The sequence below is a fragment of the Saccopteryx bilineata genome, chromosome 1 (genome assembly GCF_036850765.1).
Source record: "Saccopteryx bilineata isolate mSacBil1 chromosome 1, mSacBil1_pri_phased_curated, whole genome shotgun sequence".
In the NCBI taxonomy this organism is placed as follows: domain Eukaryota; kingdom Metazoa; phylum Chordata; class Mammalia; order Chiroptera; family Emballonuridae; genus Saccopteryx; species Saccopteryx bilineata.
In genome coordinates, this window is record NC_089490.1 from 359,226,413 (window position 1) to 359,247,716 (window position 21,304).

The following is a 21,304-nucleotide window of genomic DNA, read 5'->3' on the forward strand; positions in this document are numbered from 1 at the left end:
CAGGTGGATCTGAAAGAGAAATAAAACTTCTAGGGCTGAAAAAAAATGTATTAATGAAATTAGAAATCTTAGTGGATACCCAGCTGAAGAAGGAATTGGGTAAACTAGATACCCAGAATGTAGTATAAAAACAACAGTGTAGAAAATAGAATGAAAAGACAATTTTTAAAGAAAATTAGAATTCTAGCAATAGAAAAGAAAGATAATGGACTATAGGCAATATTTATTTTTTTAAAGATTTTATTTATTGATTTTAAAGAGAGAAGAGAGAGAACGGTGGAGGGGAAAGCATCAACTCATAGTTGCTTCTTTTACGTGCCTATAATCGGACGAGCCCCAGGTTTTGAACCAGCAATCTTAGCATTCCAGGCCGACACTTTACCCACTGCGCCACCACAGGTTAGACAGGCAATATTTAAAGATATAACAACTGAAAATTTTCTAGAATTGTTGGAAGATATGAATTCTCAGATTCAGGTAGTTCCAGGAATCCCAAACAAGATAAATAACAAGAAATCTAAACCTACTTCATAATCAAACCTAAAAACACTGAAGACAAAGAAATTATTACAAGCAGAGAAGAGATAAATTACCTATAAAAGAACAACATACTGAAAGCTATCTTTCATCAATAACAAACGCCAAAAAATATCAAAATGAAAATTGTCAAAGTGCAGAAAAAAAATTGTCGAGTTATAGGTTTATGCCTAGGGAAAAAAAAAACTGCTTTGAAAATGAAGAGAAAATGAGAGCATTTTAAACAAACTGAGAAAGTTTCTTGTCCATAGAGCCTCACTTAAAGGAATTTCTAACGGATGTACTCCAGGAAGAAGGGAAATGAACCGAAAAGAAAGATGGGAGATGCCACAAAACATGATGAACAAAGATTACTATGGTTGGTAGATTGAAGCAATCATTGAATGACTATAAAACAATCACAATAATGTCTAATATGTTAATTTAAAAAATTAAGATAGAATCAGAATCCTAAATAATTATAGCACTTAAATCAGAAAGAGTCATTGGAGTTAGGGTGCCAAGTCCTTGTATTATTTAGTATGTTGATAAAGATACTAATAAACTTAAAATTATATTACATTAAATACACATGATAAATTTTCTAAGGTAGCCACTAAAATAATAATGCATGTAACCTTTCTACTAGTAATGCGGAGAAAATTAAATGAGAAGGAATAGACACTTTAATTCAAAGAAGGCATGGATGCAAGGCTGAGGTGGCGGGGGGCGGTAATAAAGGATCAGAAAAGCAGAATAATAGAAATAAGTTAGGCCTGACCAGTGGTGGCACAGTACATAGAACTTTGACTGGGGACCCTGAGGACCCAGGTTCAAAACTCTAAGGTCACCAGCTTGAGCACAGGGTCGCCGACTTGAGCCTGGGATCATCAAAATGGTCCCAAGGTTGCTGGCTTGAGCTGCTCCTCCCCCCACCTTCATTCAAGGCACATATAAGATGCAATCAATGAACAACTAAAGTGACGCAACTATGAGTATGCTTCTCATCTCTTTCCCTTCCTGTTTCTCTCTCAAAAACAAAAAAAGAAGTGAATCCAAGTACAGTAGGAAACTGAATCAATGTAAATTGACTTTATCCATTTTAAAGATAAAGATTGTTAGACTTTATAACTAAACAAAATCTTGTTACTTGCTATTTACAAGAGTCTTAATATATGAATAAACAGGTTGAAAGAAAAACTGGAAATTATATATATACTAGATGATTACTAATTGAAAGAAAGCTGGGGTAACTATTTTAATCAGACAAAATAGACTTTAAGGCCAAAAACATTAATACAGATAGTCTCTACATATTGATTGAGACTAAAGTTATCAGGGAAATAAGACATTTTAAATCTAAATGAACTTTTGTGTATCAAATATGTAAAAATTAAAAGTGACAATCAGAATTACAAGTTGACAAATCTGCCATCACAATGGTAGACTTAACATTTTTCTCTTAGAAATACATTAACAAAAATGTTCATAAGGATAGAGACGATTTGGGCACTACAGTTAACCAGCTATACCTCAAAACTGGAGAATTCTCATTCTTTTCAACTGTATATGAAACAAAATTTGACTGTGTCCACAAAGTAAGTTTCAATAAATTATTGTCACACAGACTAAATTTTCTGACCATGATGCAATAAAAAAATTTTTTTAGCTAACCCTCCTCATATAATTGAAAATACAAATATAATAACTTAGGAATAGCTTATACTGGAAAGAGGATTTTATATATTCTACTTCTTTGAGAGGTGGTTACATAATATAGTATGATTTATATGGCAACTGTGTTTATTAGAACATCTCAGTTCTTCTACCATTCAGTGTAATTGAGTTTTTTTTTCCCTGTCTGGATACTTCAGAACTTTTGAATAATACTGTTTTATTTTTTCAAAAATAATCTTTTTTAAAAAAAAGATATTTATTTTAGAGAGAGTGGGGAGAGAGAGAAAAAAGAGAGGTGGAGAGAGAAAGAAAAGTGAGAGAGAAAGGGGGTGGGGAGCAGGAGCATCAACTCGTGGTTGCCAGGGAAGCCAGGGTTACGAACCGGTGACCTCAGCGCTCCAGGTCGACGCTTTATCCACTGTGCCACCACAGGTCAGGCAAAATAATCTCTCCAAAAGTATATTTAAATGATAACTTCAAAAACAACTGAAAGTCACATAATTCTGAGAAAATTTTCTAAAAAGCAAAATCATGCCTACTACTTTATAACACATTCAACTAATGATGAACAATTTTCGGAACTATGAAAACACAAGAAAAACAATTTCCTGGAAGACTAAAATTTCTGCAATAAAAAAATTTTCATAGCAGTAGCTAAAATTTGCCTAATAAAGAGGAAAAGTAGGAGTCTTGAAAAATAAATTACCTTTAAATCCTTAGCAACAGGCAGTGAAATTATTATTTAACTATAAGAATACTTGAATGAATCTCTTAAATTTTGAGGGATGAATACTTTAAAGATAAAGTAGGAGTTAAGAATAGCGAAGGAGTTCTCAAGTAAATTTTTTAAAGTGTCAGAAATTGAAATAAGTGATAAAAGCTTACAAAATAGAGATGACTATGTTTTTTATCTTATTTGCATACTCAAAATATGCTAAAAATTCAAATAATAAAACTACTAAAGGAATTCGCTAAATGACAGTATTCAAGAGGAAAATCTTTAAGGTAAGGCAATAATTTTTTATCAGCAATAATCACTTTGTCACATGCACACACGATGTTTATTGTTGTTGTTGTTTTTCTTTTTATTTTTTTACACAATGTTTATTGAAACTTTATTACCAATAGGGAAAAAGGGGGATATAACCTGACAGGGAATGGCTGAATAAGTTATAAGTTCTAAAAAAGAATGAGTATATTGATATCGATTGATGTAGGAAGTTACTCATGATATACATGGAAGTGAGACATACAAAGACAATAAAGATCAACAAAACTAAGAGCTGGTGTTTTGAAAAAGCAAACATTGACAGACCTTTAGCTAGATTCACAGAGGTGGGGGAAGGGGACCTAAAATAAGAAATGAAAGAGCAGACAGTACAGCTGACAGCACAGAAATAAGAGACTACTATGAACAATTATATGCCAACAAACTAACCTAGAAAAAAAATTGGAAACATACAACCTATCAGGACTGAACTGTGAAAAAATGGGAAATCTGAACAAATGATTAGTAAGGAGGTTGAATCAATAATCAAAACTGCCTAATTAATAAAAGCCCAGGGCCAGATGGCTCCACAGGTGAATTCTACCAAACATTTAAAAAAAAAAACCAATTCTTTTTAAACATTTTATTTATTCATTTTAAAGAGGAGAGAGAGAGAGAGAGAGAGAGAGAGAGAAGGGGGGAGGAGCAGGAAGCATCAACTCCCACATGTGCCCTGACCCGGCAAGCCCAGGGTTTTTGTTTTTTTTTTTCTATTTTTTTTTTTTTCTTTTTTCTGAAGCTGGAAACAGGGAGAGACAGTCAGACAGACTCCCGCTTGCGCCCGACCGGGATCCACCCGGCACGCCCACCAGGGGCGGTGCTCTGCCCCCCAGGGGGCGATGCTCTGCCCATCCTGGGCGTCGCCATATTGCCACCAGAGCCACTCTAGCGCCTGAGGCAGAGGCCACAGAGCCATGCCCAGCGCCCGGGCCATCTTTGCTCCAATGGAGCCTTGGCTGCGGGAGGGGAAGAGAGAGACAGAGAGGAAAGCGCGGCGGAGGGGTGGAGAAGCAAATGGGCGCTTCTCCTATGTGCCCTGGCCGAGAATTGAACCCGGGTCCTCCGCACGCTAGGCCGACGCTCTACCACTGAGCCAACCGGCCAGGGCCAAGCCCAGGGTTTTGAACTAGCGACCTCAGCATTCCAAGCCAATGCTTTATCTACTGCGCCACCACAAGTCAGGCCCCAATTCTTTTTAAATTCTTCCAAACTTATTTTATGAGACCCTGATAGCCCAACCAGACAAGGACACCACAGAAAAATAAATTACAGGCTATGTAATAACTATTTATGGTGTCAGGTGGGTACTAGACTTATCGGAAGATCACTTTGTAAGTTATATAAATTTCTAACCACTGTTCATACATCTGAAACTAATATAATATTTAATGTCAACTGTAATTATACATTTTTTTTAAAAATTATAAGCCAATGTTCTTGATGAACACAGATGCAGAAATTTTCAACAAAATATTAGCAAACTGAATTCAACAGTACATTATAAAGATCATGTACCATGATCAAGTAGAATTTATTCCAGGAATACAAGGATGTTTCAAAATTCACAAATTAATCAATGTGATAAACCACATTAACAAAATTAAAGATAAATGATTACCTTAGTAGGTTCAGAAAAAGCATTTGACAAAATTAAATACCCGTTTATGATAACATCAAATAAAATGAGTATACAAGGAATGTGACTCAAAATAATAAAGGCCATATACAATAATCCCACAGCTAAGATAATAGTGGTGAAAAATTGAAAGCTTTAGCCTAACCCGTGGTGGCGCAGTGGATAAAGCGTCAACCTGGAAATGCTGAAGTCGTTGGTTTGAAACCCTGGGCTTGCCTGATCAAGGCACATATGGGAGTTGATGCTTCCAGCTCCTCCCCACCTTCTCTCTCTGTCTCTCTCTCCTTTCTCTCTCTCTCTCCTTTTCTCTCTCTCTCTCCCTTTCTCTCTCTCCTCTCTAAAAAAATGAATAAATAAATTTTTTAAAAAAAGATTTAAAAAAAATTGAAAGCTTTACCTGCCTGACCTGTGGTGGTGCAGTGGATAAAGCACTGACCTAGAATGCAGAGGTTGCCAGTTTGAAACCCTGGGCTTGGCCGGTCAGAGCACATATGAGAAGAAGCAATTACTATGAGTTGATGCTTCCCACTCCTCCCTCCCCTTCGCTCTCTCTAAAAAAATAAAAAATTAAATTAAAAAAAAGCTTTTCCCCCTATTATGAGGAACAAGACATGGATGCTCACTCTAGTCACTTTTATTCAACATAAAGTCCTAGCCAGAGCAATTAAGTAAGAAAAAGAAAGAAAAACATTCAAACCAGAAAGAAAGAAGTAAAACTGTTAGTGTTTGCAAATGACATAATGGTAGCTATAAACTATAAACCCTATTTCTACTCCTCCCTAAAACTATTAGAACAAATAGATTCAGTAAAATTCCAGGATACAAAATCAATATTCAAAAATCTGTTGCATATCTATACACTAATAAACTGTCAGGAAGAGAAATTTTAAAAAACGATGCCATATATTGTACATTTGCATCAAAAGAATAGACCTGACCAGTGGTGGCACAGTGGATAGAGCATCGACCTGGAATGTTGAGGTCCCAGGTTCAAAACCCCGCCAACTTGAGCGCATGGGGTCATCAACATGACCCCATGGTAACTGACTTGAAAGTCACTGGCTTGTGCAAAGGGTCACTGGCTTGGCTGGAGTCCTCCCCCTCCCCATCAAGGCACATATGAGAAGCAATCAATGAACAATTAAAGTGGCACAACTATGAGTTGATGCTTTTCATCTCTCTCCCTTCTTGTCTTTCTTGCTATCTTTCACTCACCCCCTTCTCTTCCTTTCTCTCTCTCTCTCATAAATCAATACAATACAATACAATACAATACAATACAATACAATATCAAGGGAGTGAAAGACCCGTAAACTGAAAACTATAATACATTAATGAATGAAATGATGACACAAATAAATAGGAAGATATTTTGTGCTCATGGGTTAGAAGAATCAATATTGTTAAAATGTCCATTCTATCCAAAGCAATCTACACATTCAAATTTTCTATCAAAATTCCAATGGAGTTTTTCATGGCAATACAATGAAAATTCTAAAACTTGTATGGAACCAGTAAAGACCTCTGACAACAAAAGTAATCTTGTGAAAGAACAAAACTGAAAGCATCATATGCCCTGATTTTAAAGTATATTACAAAGCTATAGCAGTAAAAATAGTATGGTATTGGCATAGAAACAGACACACAGGTCACTGGAACAGAACAGAGAGCTTAGAAATAAAATTACACATATATAGTCAATTCTTTTATGACCAAAAAAAAGCTAAAGCTATGAATATTGAGTATATTCAATAAATGGTGTTGTAAAAACCTGACAGCCAGGTTTTTATTCTTTTTGCAAAAGAATTAAACTGGTCCACTATCTTACATTATATATAAGAACTATCTCAAAATGGATTAAAGACTTCCATATAATATCTGAAACCATAAAACTCTTAGAGGAAAACTTATGCAGTACTGTTCTTGATATTGGTCTTGACAATAAGTTTTTTGGATTTTATACCAAAAACAAACACAACAAAAGCAAATACAAATAACTGGGACATACAAAACTAAAAAGCTTCTGCACAGTCAAGGAGATCATCAACAAAATGAAAAGGCAACTTACTAAAAATGTTTTAAAGTGGTATATCTGATAAGGGGATAATATCCAAAATATATAAAGAACTCATGCAACTAAACAGCAAAAAAAAAAAAAAAAAGGTAGAGGGTTTGAATAGATTTTTTTCCAAAGGAGACATACAGATAGCCAACAGGTACCTGAGAAGGTAGTCAACTGTCATTAATCATCAAAAAAATGCAAATCAAAACCACAATGAGATATCACTTCACACCTGTTATAATGGCTTTATCAAAAGCAAGAAATGTGTTGGTGCAGATGTGGAGAAAAGGGAACCTTTGTCCTCTGTTGGTGGGAATGTAAATTGGTGTAGCTTCTGTGGAAAACTATATGAAGGTTCCTCAAAAAATTAAATACAGCAATTCCACTTCTAGGTACTTATTTATTTAAAGAAAACAAAACCACTAACTCAGAAAGATAGATGCACCCTCATATTTCTTGAAGCATTTATAATAGCCAAGATATGGAAACAACCTAAGTATCTATCAGTGGATGGACAGAAAAAAAAATGTGATGTATGTATATAATGAAATTTTATTTGGCCATAGAAAAGTATAAAATCCTGTGACTTGTAACAACATGGATGAACCTTGAGGGCATTGTGTTAAGTGAAATAATTCAGAAAGACAAATAATAGATTATCTCACTTATATGTCAAATAAACAACAAGAACAACAACAACAACATATGAGCTCATAGATACAGAGAACTGATTGGTGGTTGCCAGAGAAATGGACGGTGGCAGTGGTAATAAAAACACAGAAAAAAGAGTCACATTTATATATTTTGATATACCGTATTTCCCCATGTATAAGACACACCCTTTTTTGAAAATTTTGGGGTCTAAAAACGGGGTGCATCTGATATAGTGATTGTAGATTTTTTTACTTGCATTTCCCGCTTTTTCGTGCTTGTTTTGTGTAAGGTATTTTTCCCTGCCAAGAAGGAAGGAACAGGGCTCGGAGCCACGAAGTGTGGAATAACAAAAGGCTTTATTGAGTACAGAGCATGCATCCTGCCCGGTGAGGTTCCCTGGCCCGGAGGAAAGATGGAGGAGATGGAGGCCAAGGAAGTCACACAGATTAAGCCGAGTGGGAGATATTTAAAGGGTCCCTCTAGGGAAGTCAAGCTAATATGATGTGGTAAAATCTCACTGGCTGGCAGATGGTCGCTTTTTTCCAAAGGGTTCTGCGAAGCTTCTTTTGGCGTGCTTGGTTGTGGGCAGTCCTCACCAAAGTTCCCGGGCCTGACCTTTCCCCATTATCCACCGACCTTACATTCTGACCTTTTGTGTTAAATAGAAAAGGGGAAAGGAAGAGGGTCCCATCCATTCCCATAACAGACCTGTGAGGGAATTAGAGGTATTAGTGTCCTAAATCTCAAGGTCAGGCCATGGACAGAAAAGGTAAAGTGGATGTGCTTCGGACGTCTCCAAAAGCACACACTCACTAGGAACGGAAAAGACTTCCCTGACTTAGCTACGGTTTTAGACAAGGAGTCTCGGAGGAAAGAACTCAAAGGTGGTTGGAGGCAGGGGACTTACCACACCTTACATTTTGCACTCGTTGAAGACAGTGATTCATCATCAGACACATATGAGGACAAGCTAATAATGGATGGGAGTTTTGACAGTGATGAGGAGGTGTATGAATTCTATGATGAATAAAACTTGAGTTCAATGGCTTTATGTAATACATATTTTTTTTCAAATTTTGAGCCCCCAAATTAAGGTGCATCTTATACATGGGAGCGTCTTATATATAGGGCAATATGGTAGAAAGATAGTCATGTTCTTCAATGGTAGAACCTGTAGCTGAAAAATGTAATCTCACTTTTATTAATGAGAAAGAGAAATAGAGAGAACCCTGAGCTCTTTTGTGCATTATGAGCAGGAAACTGTTTAGGGTTCCCTCAAGATATTCTCTCAAGTCCATGTAATGCCAATGCCTAAAATAAAATATCTAACAATAAAAATTAAAAAAGAAAAAAACCCAAAACGTAATAAGTAAAGTGTTAAAAAAAAAAGTAAAGCAATTAGTAATGAAAAAGAAATAAAGCAAAACTAAAGGATTCTTTTTTAATTTTAGGAAGCATGCATTATAATTTTTAATTACTTTAAAATATTGGTGGAAACAACGAATGCTCTAGTAAGGCAATGTGTGAAATCCACTTTTCTTAAAAAATGAGAACCAACAGTGCAAAAACTAATAAGTTATTGACCTAGAAAACAAGACTGAGACCTAAGCTATTCACTCTATGAAATCCAATGCCAGCAGGTTATAAATATGAACATTCACAGGCAATAATATAATACAATGAGGCTAGCAAAAAAAAACCCAAAATGGCTCTCCTGCTACCGCTTCTTCCCTCCCTACCTCCCCAGCTCCATTCCCAAGACGTTGTCACCTTTCTATCCCCACAGTCTTTCCCTCTGAACCAAAATATGACTTCACAAGTTTCCTTAACCTAGCACTTTGGGCAGCCCCTACTAAACTACCCAAATTGTAGTCACAATGTAAGACGAAAACAACTTATCCTTTCTTATCTTGGAAGGGGATCCAAGATAAGCATTCACAGCCTAAAAGTGGAGAAGGCACACAGTGTCTCTTCAATGTTTAATATTCAAGAGAAAAACATTTAGATATATGCTTGTTAAAAAAATCTCTGAACTTTAGAAATAAAGAACGATGGCATCAGGCAACTAAAGAAAAAGATAATATTTCAAGCCACATATCAGAGATCAGAATAGCTTGAGATCCTTCTGTTAAAGTGCTGGAAAAAATTCGTAAGTCCATAGTACCTGCAAAAATTCTCCAGTGGGCAACTTCACCATCTCCAAAGAATTACCCAATGGGCATTTGACTCGGATCAGCTAGAGCTACTTAAAAATAAAATAAATAAGCAATAAGGGAATTGTTGGTGTGTGGTACAGTTTAATTACTTTGTGTGACAGCCCCTAAAAATGAGGAAAAAAGATATTTTACATACATTTCAGAGTGTCAGTTCTATTAATCCTGAATGAGTTGTGGAGGATGACTTAGATGAATCTAATAGCAGACAATGTATTCTCACTAGGGAGTCCAAAGTTGTTCTTTTCTAGTATGTGCCTGGACCCCGCAGGCCCGCAGTTTCGAATTGGCAACCTCAGCATTCCAGGTCTATACTTTATCCACTGTACCACCACAGGTCAGGCTCTTCTTTTTAATAGATAAACATAGGAATTTAGACAAATAAAGGCAAACACAGCCTGACTGGTGGTGGCTCAGTGGATAGAGCATCAACCTGAAACTCTGAGGTTCCTGTTTCGAAATCCCTAGGTCGCTGGCTTAAGCGCAGGCTTACTAGCTTGAGCAAGGGGTCACTGGCTCGGCTTGAGCCCCACCCCCCACCCCCGTCAAGGCACGTATGAGAAGCAATCCGTGAACGACTAAAGTGCCACAACTACGAGTTGATGCTTCTCACTCTCCTCTCTCTCTCTCTCAAAATCAGTTAAAAAAAATAATTTAAAAATAAATAAAAAAGGCAGAGCACAGTCTAATTATTTTAAGTATTAAGGGATTATATCATTGCATAATCACCATTGATTTCAAAACACGGCATGATATAAATACCACCCAAAGAAGTGAATATAAAACTATTTAGAAAAACTAATACACAAAGCTTTCTTCTTAGAATTTTTTATTGATTTTTAAATGTTTATTTACTAATTTTTAGAGAGAGAGAGAGAAATATCAATTTGTTGTTTCACTTATTTATACATTCACTGGTTGACTCTTTTATGTGCCCTCACTGGGGTTTGAACCCACAACTGTGGTGCATCAGGACAATGCTCTAATTAACTGAGCTACCCAGACAGGGCTTAATTTCTATTTTTTGAAACTGCCCTTGTAGGCTTATTGAGACACGAAGTGACCATGTTGCGGAGCTATGATCAAACGCACATGTGTGGAAGCTCTTATATCTTGCACCTGCCTGACCACCCTTGTAGGATGCCACCAGTTTTAAGACACAACATGATTTCAGGTTGTTAAAATGTAAAAAAAAAAAAAAAAAAAAAATGTGTGCCTTAGAATTGATGAAATAGGACACTCCACATAAGTTACTTATCAGGCACGTTTTAAAGCAAAGAAGGTACTTAAAACATAAATATGATTTGGCGTGACAATAGTATACTACAAGGAATGTATAAAATGCCTTGGATAAGAACTTGACCGCTACTCAGGGGAAGCACAGAAGGCTTTTCAGTTGGGGCCCAGATATGTCATTGGAGAGGCAGAAGGGAAAAGAAGAGGGAGAACCCCAGAATGATAAGAAAAAGGGGTTCACATACGCTGACTAGGTTAAATGCCCTACTTCTAAGGTCTTGGGATCTTATAATTTTGGGATTCAAGGCATGATTACAAGGTTTTCTCAAAACTGGCACCACCAAGGCCACCATCGGACAAGCAGGGAAGATCAGTGACCTTCATCTATAGGCATACCCCAGAGATACTGCAGATCTGGTTCCAGATCCCTGCAATAAAGTCAGTCAATCTTTGTAGAAAACACAACATCTGTGAAGAACAATAAAGCAAAGTGCACTAAAACGAGGTTATGCTTATAGATACATAAATGTTGAGTGAGTGAGTGAATGTGAGGGCATGCATACGAGTTAGGGTTGTGTGTGGCCCACGATCACAGCTGTTCTCTGTTCCTTCTCCCCCCAGAGAAACTGGAGAGCGAAAAGCTGAATGTTGCCGAGGTCACCCAGTCAGAGATTGCCCAGAAGCAAAAGCTGCAGACTGTCCTCGAGAAGATCAACGAAACCCTGAAACTTCCTCCCAGAAGCATCAAGTGGAACGTGGACTGTGAGTTTTACAAAGAAAATAAAATATGGGTCTGGTTAATGATGCCTGTGGTGTCTCTACCATGAGGTTTCCCCAAGAAGCCATCCGGTAAGCTGGCAGGCCCTGCTTGGGTGCAAACCCATTCATCTTACTAAGAAAGGATATGTCTCACACAAAGAGAACTTGTCCTCCATACCTCTGGGACAAATAACAAAAGGTCAAAATCCTGTGCGCCTTTTCTGTACAAGGCTTTCTGTAGAAGCTTACGTAAGGTTACGAGAGGAAAACTCACATTCATTGAGCTACTTCTGCATCCCAGCACAGCCTTCTGAGAATGCTCTTGTCCATAGCTTGTTGTGGCTTTGGGAAGCAGAGATCCCCTAAGTGCAAACAGCTGAGAAGCCAGGGAGTAAGGACATGGCTGTGGTACAAAGCTCACAGCCTTCCTTTCACTCATTTTTCAGAAAGAAAAACAACAACAAAGATATAGCTGAGATTGTAGGCACTGGAAAGGGATGTTTAAATTCAGGTTTTGCAGCTGGATCAGTGATCTCAAAAAGTATAATCCCTTCATTCTTTTGCTGCCTCATGGACCTGGATGTCCAATATGAACATAATGAGTCCATATCAGAATCAACATTAGATCAGCAAACGAGGTAAATAATATTCATAGTGGCATTATTGTCATAGGGAGTCCAGAGTTGTTTTGTTCTTTGCAATAAATAAAAGTGTGAATTTAGATTGATAAAATGATTTAGACTGTGTTCTTTGCCTTTAAGTATTAAAGGGTTCAATACTATATCTTATTGCATCCAATTTCTAGAACCTAAAATGGACACATCCCCCTCCACATAAAAACACCTTTCAAACTTGGCAAAAAAAAAAAAAAGAGAGAAAGAAAGAAAGAAAAGAAATCTTCACCTCTTAATTTAAGAGACCCAGTAGCTGCCAGTCATAATCTCTCCAGCAGGTTTCTAACATCTGACCTTGGACGTAAGACACCAAGTACCTCCTTCAGCATAATTATACCTTTGCTTGCACAGTGTGATAAGCTTTCTCTCACAGCACTTGTAATAGGGCATCCTCGGCCAAGGGAGACATATGGGAGGACGGGAGGTTGAGGCTCTGGTCCTAGATAATGTCTATCCTGTGTCCTAGGCATGCTAATAGCATTCAATGGGGAGAATAAATGGGGTTTGCTCATTAGTTTGAGAAATGTTTCTGCATTTTGGAAATCTACAACAGTCATAAGCATCAAAGTCTTCTTATCAAGACCCCTGCTTAGTTGGGTTTTTTTATCCTATTTCCCATTCCTTTGAATATAGACCATCTTCATGTACCCTTCCAAACAAAACACCCTTTAACTTTTAATTTAGGAAAGTCTGAGATAGAAGAATGGAATTTTTAAAAGCCACATGAGGACCATCATTGGCTTTGAATGACTTGTTTCGTGTTTACTTTCATTTCTCATAGGCAAATGTGCACGAGTGAAATAATCACTCATACAACCACTTATCTGGCTATTTTCATTTTTGCCCATTACTATCCATATCAATGCATATTTTTAACTTGATGAAATGTACCTACATCTTGTGTTTTGTTATTTTCACTTAATAGTAAGTTGTACATATTTTCTGTCTTCCCATGCGGTCTTCATAGTTAATCATTGTTGATAGCTGCTCTGTTTCATGGGGGTAGATAGACCATAGTTAACTTAAACCCGTTGACATGGATCCTTGCAGGGTGTTTAGCAGCCTATTGCGAACACCAGATAGTGCCAAGTTGAACGTCTTAAGTTGTGTCTCTTTGCTTTTCTTGAATTATTCCTGTCATAGATTTCCAGAACTGAGATAAATTACTAGGTCGGAGGGAATAATGATCTCGATAGCCAGCTGCCTGTGAGCCTTGGGGCTTCAAGAGCTGCTGAAACTGTTTACAAGGGGCAGTGGTTTCTGCCATGAGGAATGTGGCAGGCACAGCCCCTGGGGGCAGCTCCGTCCCTCCTCTCTGTTATCTTTCCTGGTAGTTTCTGAGGACATTGTGTCATCTTTTGTGGTGAGGAGAAGCAGCTGGGGGTGGGCTGCAGTTAGGACTGGGGACCAGAGCAGTTGGACTTTTTTCTTCCGTTTTGCCTAAGGACTTTTAGAACAAAGAGTTTCTCTGCTTAATAATAGTACTAATAATAAAATTGAAAAACCAGTGGTCTAAACTATCCTTTTGCTATATTAGACATAGTGTTTCCAAATTTTTTCAGTGATAATATATTACACAATAGTTAGCATCTTTGTATATGTTGTATGTGTGAGACAGAAAGAAAGAGAGAAACTAAATATTTCTCTTGAAAAGAATTCCCAGGAGGCCAGAGCACTCGTTGAAAGAGTCTGGCATCTGTATGGTGCTTGTGCTACCGCTCCATAGACTGCTCACCCAGATAGTCCAGGAGATGTACAGTGTCACCAGCGCATTAGAACCTTTTTGACCACAGCTTTCCCAGCATTATGCTTTGTCATTAAAAGGGGAAGAGGGAGCAGATGTCCTACAGCTCTCGGTGACTAGACTGATGGCGTGGCAGCTCCGATCATGTCAGTGAGCCCGCCATGTCAGTGGGTCAGTCCCACACCAGGAGCCTTTTCTGAGGCTGTAACTGTGGGTAGAACAGCTGGCAAGGCCCAGAAGCCCAGAACTGAACATTTCTGGAAGGCGGAGTTAGCAACAGATTATTTGCTGTTTGATGGTGGTGTTGAGCTGCTGTTCAGTCAGTAAAATATTTGCTTTAACGTAGCAGTGATAACGAGAAACTCTAATGAGTTCATAAGGAATGTCTGAAGCATTTCCTTCTCTTGGTGATTTCTCAGAGCTTCTTTGGAGCAGACTCATCAATCCTACTGAAGACAGAGCGACACCCTAATAATACTGGCCCTAGTTCACGCTAGGTACACAAATTGGACATCTTTCTGTTCTTTCCTTAAATGTCCCCTGTAATGAAGAACCATGAGGCTGGGAGGACTGTGAAGGCAGGTCAAGTGTCTGGTGAATCTTCCCTTTTATGAGAAACAAAGTGGAGAAAATTGACGTGGTTTAATTGCCTAAATGCCAGGCACTTCCTCAAATTATAATAAAAATATCAACCATTTCTAGGCACCTGCGACGGGCTAAGACTTTGGAAATTCCTACAACCTATATTTCTGCACACAGTTATTCCTATGTGGGAAGATGAGCTGATTGAGGCTCAGAGTCCTGGAGTGGCCCACCCACGGTCTGGTCGGCAGTAAATAAGTGGTAGGGTTGTCAAGTTAGAACTCAAGCTCCAGTCTGCCAAACCATGTGTGCATCCCATTTCATCACTGTTTTTTTCTGCTCACATCTACTGAGAAAAGTCCAACCCAGTAGTGGCCCAGCTTTTTCTTTTTTTGTTGTTGTTTTTTTTTGTTTGTTTTTTTGTATTTTTCTGAAGTTGGAAATGGGGAGGCAGTCAGACAGATTCTCGCATGTGCCCGACCGGTATCCACCCGGCATGCCCACCAGAGGGCGATGCTCTGCCCATCTGGGGCATTGCTCTGTTGCAACCAGGGCCATTATAGCACCTGAGGCAGAGGCCATGGAGCCATCCCCAGTGCCCAGGCCAACTTTGCTCCAATGGAGCCTTGGCTGCAGGAGGGGAAGAGAGAGACAGAGAGGAAGGAGAGGGGGAGAGGTGGAGAAGCAGATGGGTGCTTCTCCTGTGTGCCCTGGCCAGGAATCAAACCCAGGACTCCTGCACGCCAGGCCAACACTCTACCACTGAGCCAACCGGCCAGGGCCCCAGCCTTTTCTAGTATGGATGACGTACCACCCGACATATTGCTAAGTAGCTGTAGAAGCCAACTGGGTCATGAAAATTCCCCCTAGTTATTCCCCAAGGGGCATTGCCTATACTGGCCACACCTGACACTCAAGAAAGTACCAAAGCCCTTCAGATAGCTTTCATGCTGTCCTCCAGGGCACAGGAAGGGATCTACTGTTCCTGACACAGTGTCTGTTTTTTGAGTGTTGCTTTGTGTAAAGCCTTGGGACAGGGTAATGGTGATAACCCAAAGGGTTTGCAGTCATTTAGGAAGGTAGGGAGGGTGCAAAGTAGACATGTCCATGGTCATTCAAGTAGAGTGAACAAAAACATGGAGGTGGTAGAGAGCTGATCAGAACTCAGAATTCAGCCACTGTTAGGGTCTCTGTGGGAACCTCAGGCTAGAGTAGAAGCACTATGGTGGAAATCCAGCAATAACATGATCCAAGGAGCAGCTCCTTGGGACCCGGCCAAGTATAAGAGGGCTCAGAGTGAGACCTGTGATGACCCCTGACCCTTAGGGGTGGGATAAAAGGGGCAATGGATGTGCCCCTTTTATAAAGCAGCTACGTTGTGAATATCTGCTTGTATCTGCCTAGAACCTAGAAGAAGACTCTCTGATTATTTTTTTTAAATCCTCTTTTATTTCAGCTGTTCATGCCAAGAGCCTGGTAGCCATCCTTCATCTGCTGGTTGCCCTGTCCCAGTATTTCAGGGCACCAATCCGACTCCCAGACCATGTTTCTATCCAAGTGGTCGTGGTCCAGGTAAGACAGGAATCACCGCAAACACCTATGCTCTCACAGAGGCGTGGAGGTTAAGTTCCTGTGAGAGCTAAGGCACACAGGGGGACTGTTAGAAGGACCGCTGAATGAATGCTGAGTATCACTGGGTATGCTAGATGTTGGGAGGCAGGTGACTGCACGGGGGCTTATCTCTGACAAGTGTGCAAGGGTGGAAAGGAGTGTGCTTATGTATGGGAATGCCTTGTGTGGGGCATTTACCTGGGGTTTACATGAGTTTGTCAGGAGGGTGTCTATGTAACATATATTTGAAGGTATACGATATATATGTTTGTGAGGTGTCTCTAGTAGGATCAGGAAGAAAAATTGTGTGTGTGTGTACATGCAATAACCCTGCAAGCCATAGAGAATCATCATTTTTGGGTGGGGGGTGGGGTGGTAAACAGTGTTGCACAGGTATTGGAAGAGACAGATGTGAGGGCATGTATGCATTTGTGCGTGTGTTTGACAGACCCCTACTGTCCACGCCCATATTGAGGGCACCGCCACTTTTCACCTGCCCAGAGCAGCACAGGGGGATCTCAAGTCCTCTCTTCCATATTGGTGGATGGAACTTCCACTCACATGGCTGTGTAACTTCCACAATGAGGGTGTGCACTCTCCCTGTGACTATCTCACTCTGCCCCTAACCCCATTACATACTCCAATTCAACTTTAGTTTCCAACTTTCTGCCATTCAGCAAACGGTCATCCTTTTGCTTGCCTGTTTCTGTTCTTTTCCAAGTAAACACACTGCTGCAAGGGTGGACGCCCCTTAGAAGCAGCTCCCTCAGTAGCCAGGGTTCTGGAATAGAGAACAGAATGGCAGTTCTGCCGTCCCTTGCTGAGGAAGAGTGTTGGCGGCTGGTAAGCCTTGCGTCACCCGCACAGGCCAGCTTCCAGGACAGAAGGTCTTTGAGCTGAGCTTTCAGGGAGCAGAGGTTAATGGAAGAGGACTTGGAGGTACTGCTTGGTCAGTTGCTCAGTTATGGGCTCATGAAAAACTATTGCTTTTATACCTTCTGGGTACTGACTGTGCTAAAAACATCAAGGGGGTATAATAGGAAAATGACACCTTGGCCCTGCCTGCCAAAAGGTAAGCAGCAAAGAAGGCAGTCAGAGCCCACAGTCAATGCGGACATGTGTGGTTCAGGCACTAAGTGCAGCTGACTGAAAAGGACTAATTGGCTTCATTTATTGAGCACTCAGTTGTATCAGGCATAGTGCTCAGCATTTTCTGTCTGCTATGGCTATGCGGCCAGCCCAGAGCTTCCTGGGGCAAGCGTCTACCTCATGAATCCAGGCCATCTCTATTGTGTTATTTTTACCAATCAATAATGTGTGAATCCATTTCAGTGTATTTTTTAAAAACTATGATTCAGGATAGGAGCTGGAGAAGGGGGTCTCCTATTTTGAAATAGTGGTCACTGCAAGCCCATGCCTCATGCTTTATTTTGAGCTCAATTACGAGCCATCTGAAGGCTGCTGTTGGTTTAATTTCTCCTGCAGGCAGTTTTGCTAGCATGAGGGAGAAAACAGGACGCGTTCCATAAAATGGCATCAATGCATGTCAGCTTTTATGGGGTGTTTTGCTTTATCAAGTTAAACAGGCACAGAAGCAGGACTCAGAATTGGCGGTGAGTCACTGAACTTCAGAGCTCCTGAGGGAACTAATAATGGATCAAGGTGAATCAGGATGCCGTGTGAGGGGTTATTTAATCCAGATTTCTTTCCCATTGTGTATAAAAGCTTTTAATTCTGCATGATGTGGCAAATGAGGTCTTAGGTCTGTGATGGCCCCACAAGACAGGGACACAGATTTCATCCGCCCATGTGAAATTTTTACATATGTTAAAGCTGAATTTGGAAAAAAGTTCTGATTTATCCTCACTAGATCTCCTTTAAGTGATTTTTTTTCTTCCTTCCTTTTTTGGTTTAAGAGTCCATTCTTCTTCATCTAAGCCAAATCTACTCTTGGCCTTGACTCAGTTCTCTCTTTCCTCCGTCAAAGTATTTTGCAAGGACACTAGAGTCTGTGCCTATTGAGAATGTGAAGAGAAGGTTCTGGAAGTTTTAGCAGGAGAGTCAAGAAATCAAGTTTCAGCTGATACACCAGCACTTGGAGGGTCCTTCTGGACACTCCGCTCAGCTTCTGTGGAAGATCGATTTGTCCTGACAACTGCTTCCCAAGCCCAAACCATCCAACAAGGCAGGGGTCCCCAAACTACGGCCCGCGGGCCACATGCGGCCCCCTGAGGCCATTTATCCGGCCCCCACTGTACTTCCAGAAGGGGCACCTCTTTCATTGGTGGTCAGTGAGAGGAGCATAGTTCCTATTGAAATACTGGTCAGTTTGTTGATTTAAATTTACTTGTTCTTTATTTTAAATGTTATATTTGTTCCTGTTTTTTTTTTTTTACTTTAAAATATGTGCAGTGTGCATAGGGATTTGTTCATAGTTTTTTTTTATAGTCCGAACCTCCAATGGTCTGAGGGACAGTGAACTGGCCCCCTATGTAAAAAGTTTGGGGACCCCTGTTCCAAGGGGAACTAACTATGAAGGAGCCTGATAAAAATGAATCTCCCTCCTCCTGTCCATCTGAAGGTCTTCCTAAAACCTCACATTCCTTCATTAGCTCCCATGCCCACATAATGAGGGTGAATTCTAAACCAGCACTCAACTGACTCCCCGTTGACGCAAGGCACCCTCCCTTCCAACCGCCTCCTGAACACGCTGTGCTCTCCTGAGTCTGCCTTTCCGCTCCGGCCCCGCCTCCCACTGGAATGGCCTCTCCTGTGTCCAGCCAAATCCTATGTATTCTTTAAGTTTCAGCTCTGGGCCCCCTCCCCTTGGAAGGGTTCCCTGACCATCCCAGCTGAAAGTGCCTGCTCTCGCCGCTATGCACCCAGCCAAGCACTTTCTCTCTGCATAGGGTGACCACATAATTGATTATCCACAATACGTACTATGACAGCAAAAGAGGATCCTATGAATAACTGAGCTGGGTCAGCAGACAAAAACCCTGCTTTGGGGAAACCATTCTCACAGATCTGCTTCTGCCATTTTACCCTAAGTTCCTCAAGGCCAGAAACTATGTCATACATTCCATAGTATTTGCTCCAAGTCCAACATAGGGGCTTGTACATAGAAGGTGCTAATTAAGGGATTGTACATAAAAGGCACTGATCAGTGAAATAAAGAAAAGATGAATTAATGGGAGGGGGTGCAATAGATGTCAGATGGAGGGATAGGTGGATGGGTGGGCCACCAAACTGTTTAATTAATCTTTTCTCAGAGAGTAAGCTATACCTGAGGACTGTACTACTAATTTAAAAGCTTCCATAAATATTTATTTTAAAAAAACAAACAACTCTCCTCCATTTCAATTCTCCAAGTTGGCCTGAGTTCCTCCACCCCAGTCCCCCACTAAATCTGTTTCTCAGCTTCCCTCTGCGGCCACAGCTGGAGGGCAGACACACCCTGGCCTTCATTTCCATTGGGTTTACTGTGGATTACTCCTGGAGGCAAACAGTTTGCTTCCAGCAGAATGTCTTCCAATAAAGAAAGAAAAAGATTCACCATCCAAGAAGCGGCCTACTTGTTTGGACTAAACACGAACTGCACTTCAGTACTAATGGTATGGTCCAGGCCCGGGAAGTCAGGGACCTCCTTGCATTTCTGGAAGTCTCTCAACTCCAGACTCATTTCTTAAACTCCAGTAACTTTCTCAGTATCAGGAATGCTAATCAGTTTTTTGTATTTTTCTAAAGCATATTTTTCTCTCCTCCTCCCAACCCCTCTCTCCACCCCCGTTTCAGAAACGAGAAGGAATCCTCCAGTCTCGGCAAATCCAAGAGGAAATAACTGGTAACACAGAGTATGTCAACACCATTGTTGCCAGCGATTCTGTAATGGAACACAGATGTTTCTCCGAAATTCGTCCATTTGCTGATATTTAGTTTTCATTTATTGGGATTGCAAGAGGGATTAGGCTTCAGCCAATGATTATAGTTTAGTCTTTTCCATGCATTCAAAACATGCCTCTCAATGCTAAAGGTACAAACTTGGGTGGGGAAGTGGAGAGAGAGAATTAGATTGAAAAATTCTAATTTTGTGGCACTCCAGGAAAAAAGTGTACCCAAAGAAGCCAACCAGCATGCAACCATCATGCCATAAACATGGGTTTGCATTTAAATTGTTAACCTTCAAAAGGACATTTTTTCCTTCCTTTTCTGGATCTGATTTATTTGGTCAAGTGCCAGGACCCAGAAAGCTCCTCTCTACCTTAGAGTGGTGTGTTTTGTTGTTTTCACTTACATTAAGAAATTGAACTATCAGAACATGTAAGAGGGTTGCCACGGGGAAGACAGGTCTGGGTCTTAAACAGAAAGAGCAGGACCGGGCATGTGCGTGCACGATTCCCTGGGCAGGCCTGAGCCCTGGCCACATGCAAAGCCAGTTGAAGTTCTTTTTTTTTTTTTTTTTTTTGTATTTTTCTGAAGTTGGAAACGGGGAGGCAGTCAGACAGACTCCCGCATGCGCCCGACCGGGATCCACCGGGCATGCCCACCAGGGGGCAATGCTCCGCCCATCTGGGGCGTTGCTTTATTGCAACCAGGGCCATTCTAGCACCTGAGGCAGAGGCCACAAAGCCATCCTCAGCGCCCGGGTCAACTTTGCTCCAATGGAGCCTTGGCTGCGGGAGGGAAAGAGAGAGACAGAGAGGAAGGAGAGGAGGAGGGGTGGAGAAGCAGATGGGTGCTTCTCCTGTGTGTCCTGGCCGGGAATCGAACCTGGGACTCCTGCACGCCAGGCCGACGCTCTACCACTGAGCCAACTGGCCAGGGCCCGAAGTTCATTTTAAGCATCCTCTGCCCCAGCTTTCCTCTAACTTCCCCTGAACGAGAAAAACAAA

The 21,304-nt window shown here is 40.6% G+C and overlaps 1 protein-coding gene across 2 annotated transcripts in view; it reads left to right on the forward strand.

Moving 5' to 3' along the window:
• The window catches only part of PARVA (parvin alpha), a 185,486-nt gene that overhangs the window by 138,327 nt on the left and 25,855 nt on the right, over positions 1 to 21,304 (forward strand). For both annotated transcript variants that reach the window (XM_066250992.1, XM_066250993.1), the window contains exons 5-7: positions 11,664 to 11,804; positions 16,258 to 16,373; positions 20,208 to 20,266. In XM_066250992.1, the coding sequence (XP_066107089.1) occupies positions 11,664 to 11,804; positions 16,258 to 16,373; positions 20,208 to 20,266 (316 nt within the window). The remainder of the gene's footprint in view (positions 1 to 11,663; positions 11,805 to 16,257; positions 16,374 to 20,207; positions 20,267 to 21,304) is intronic.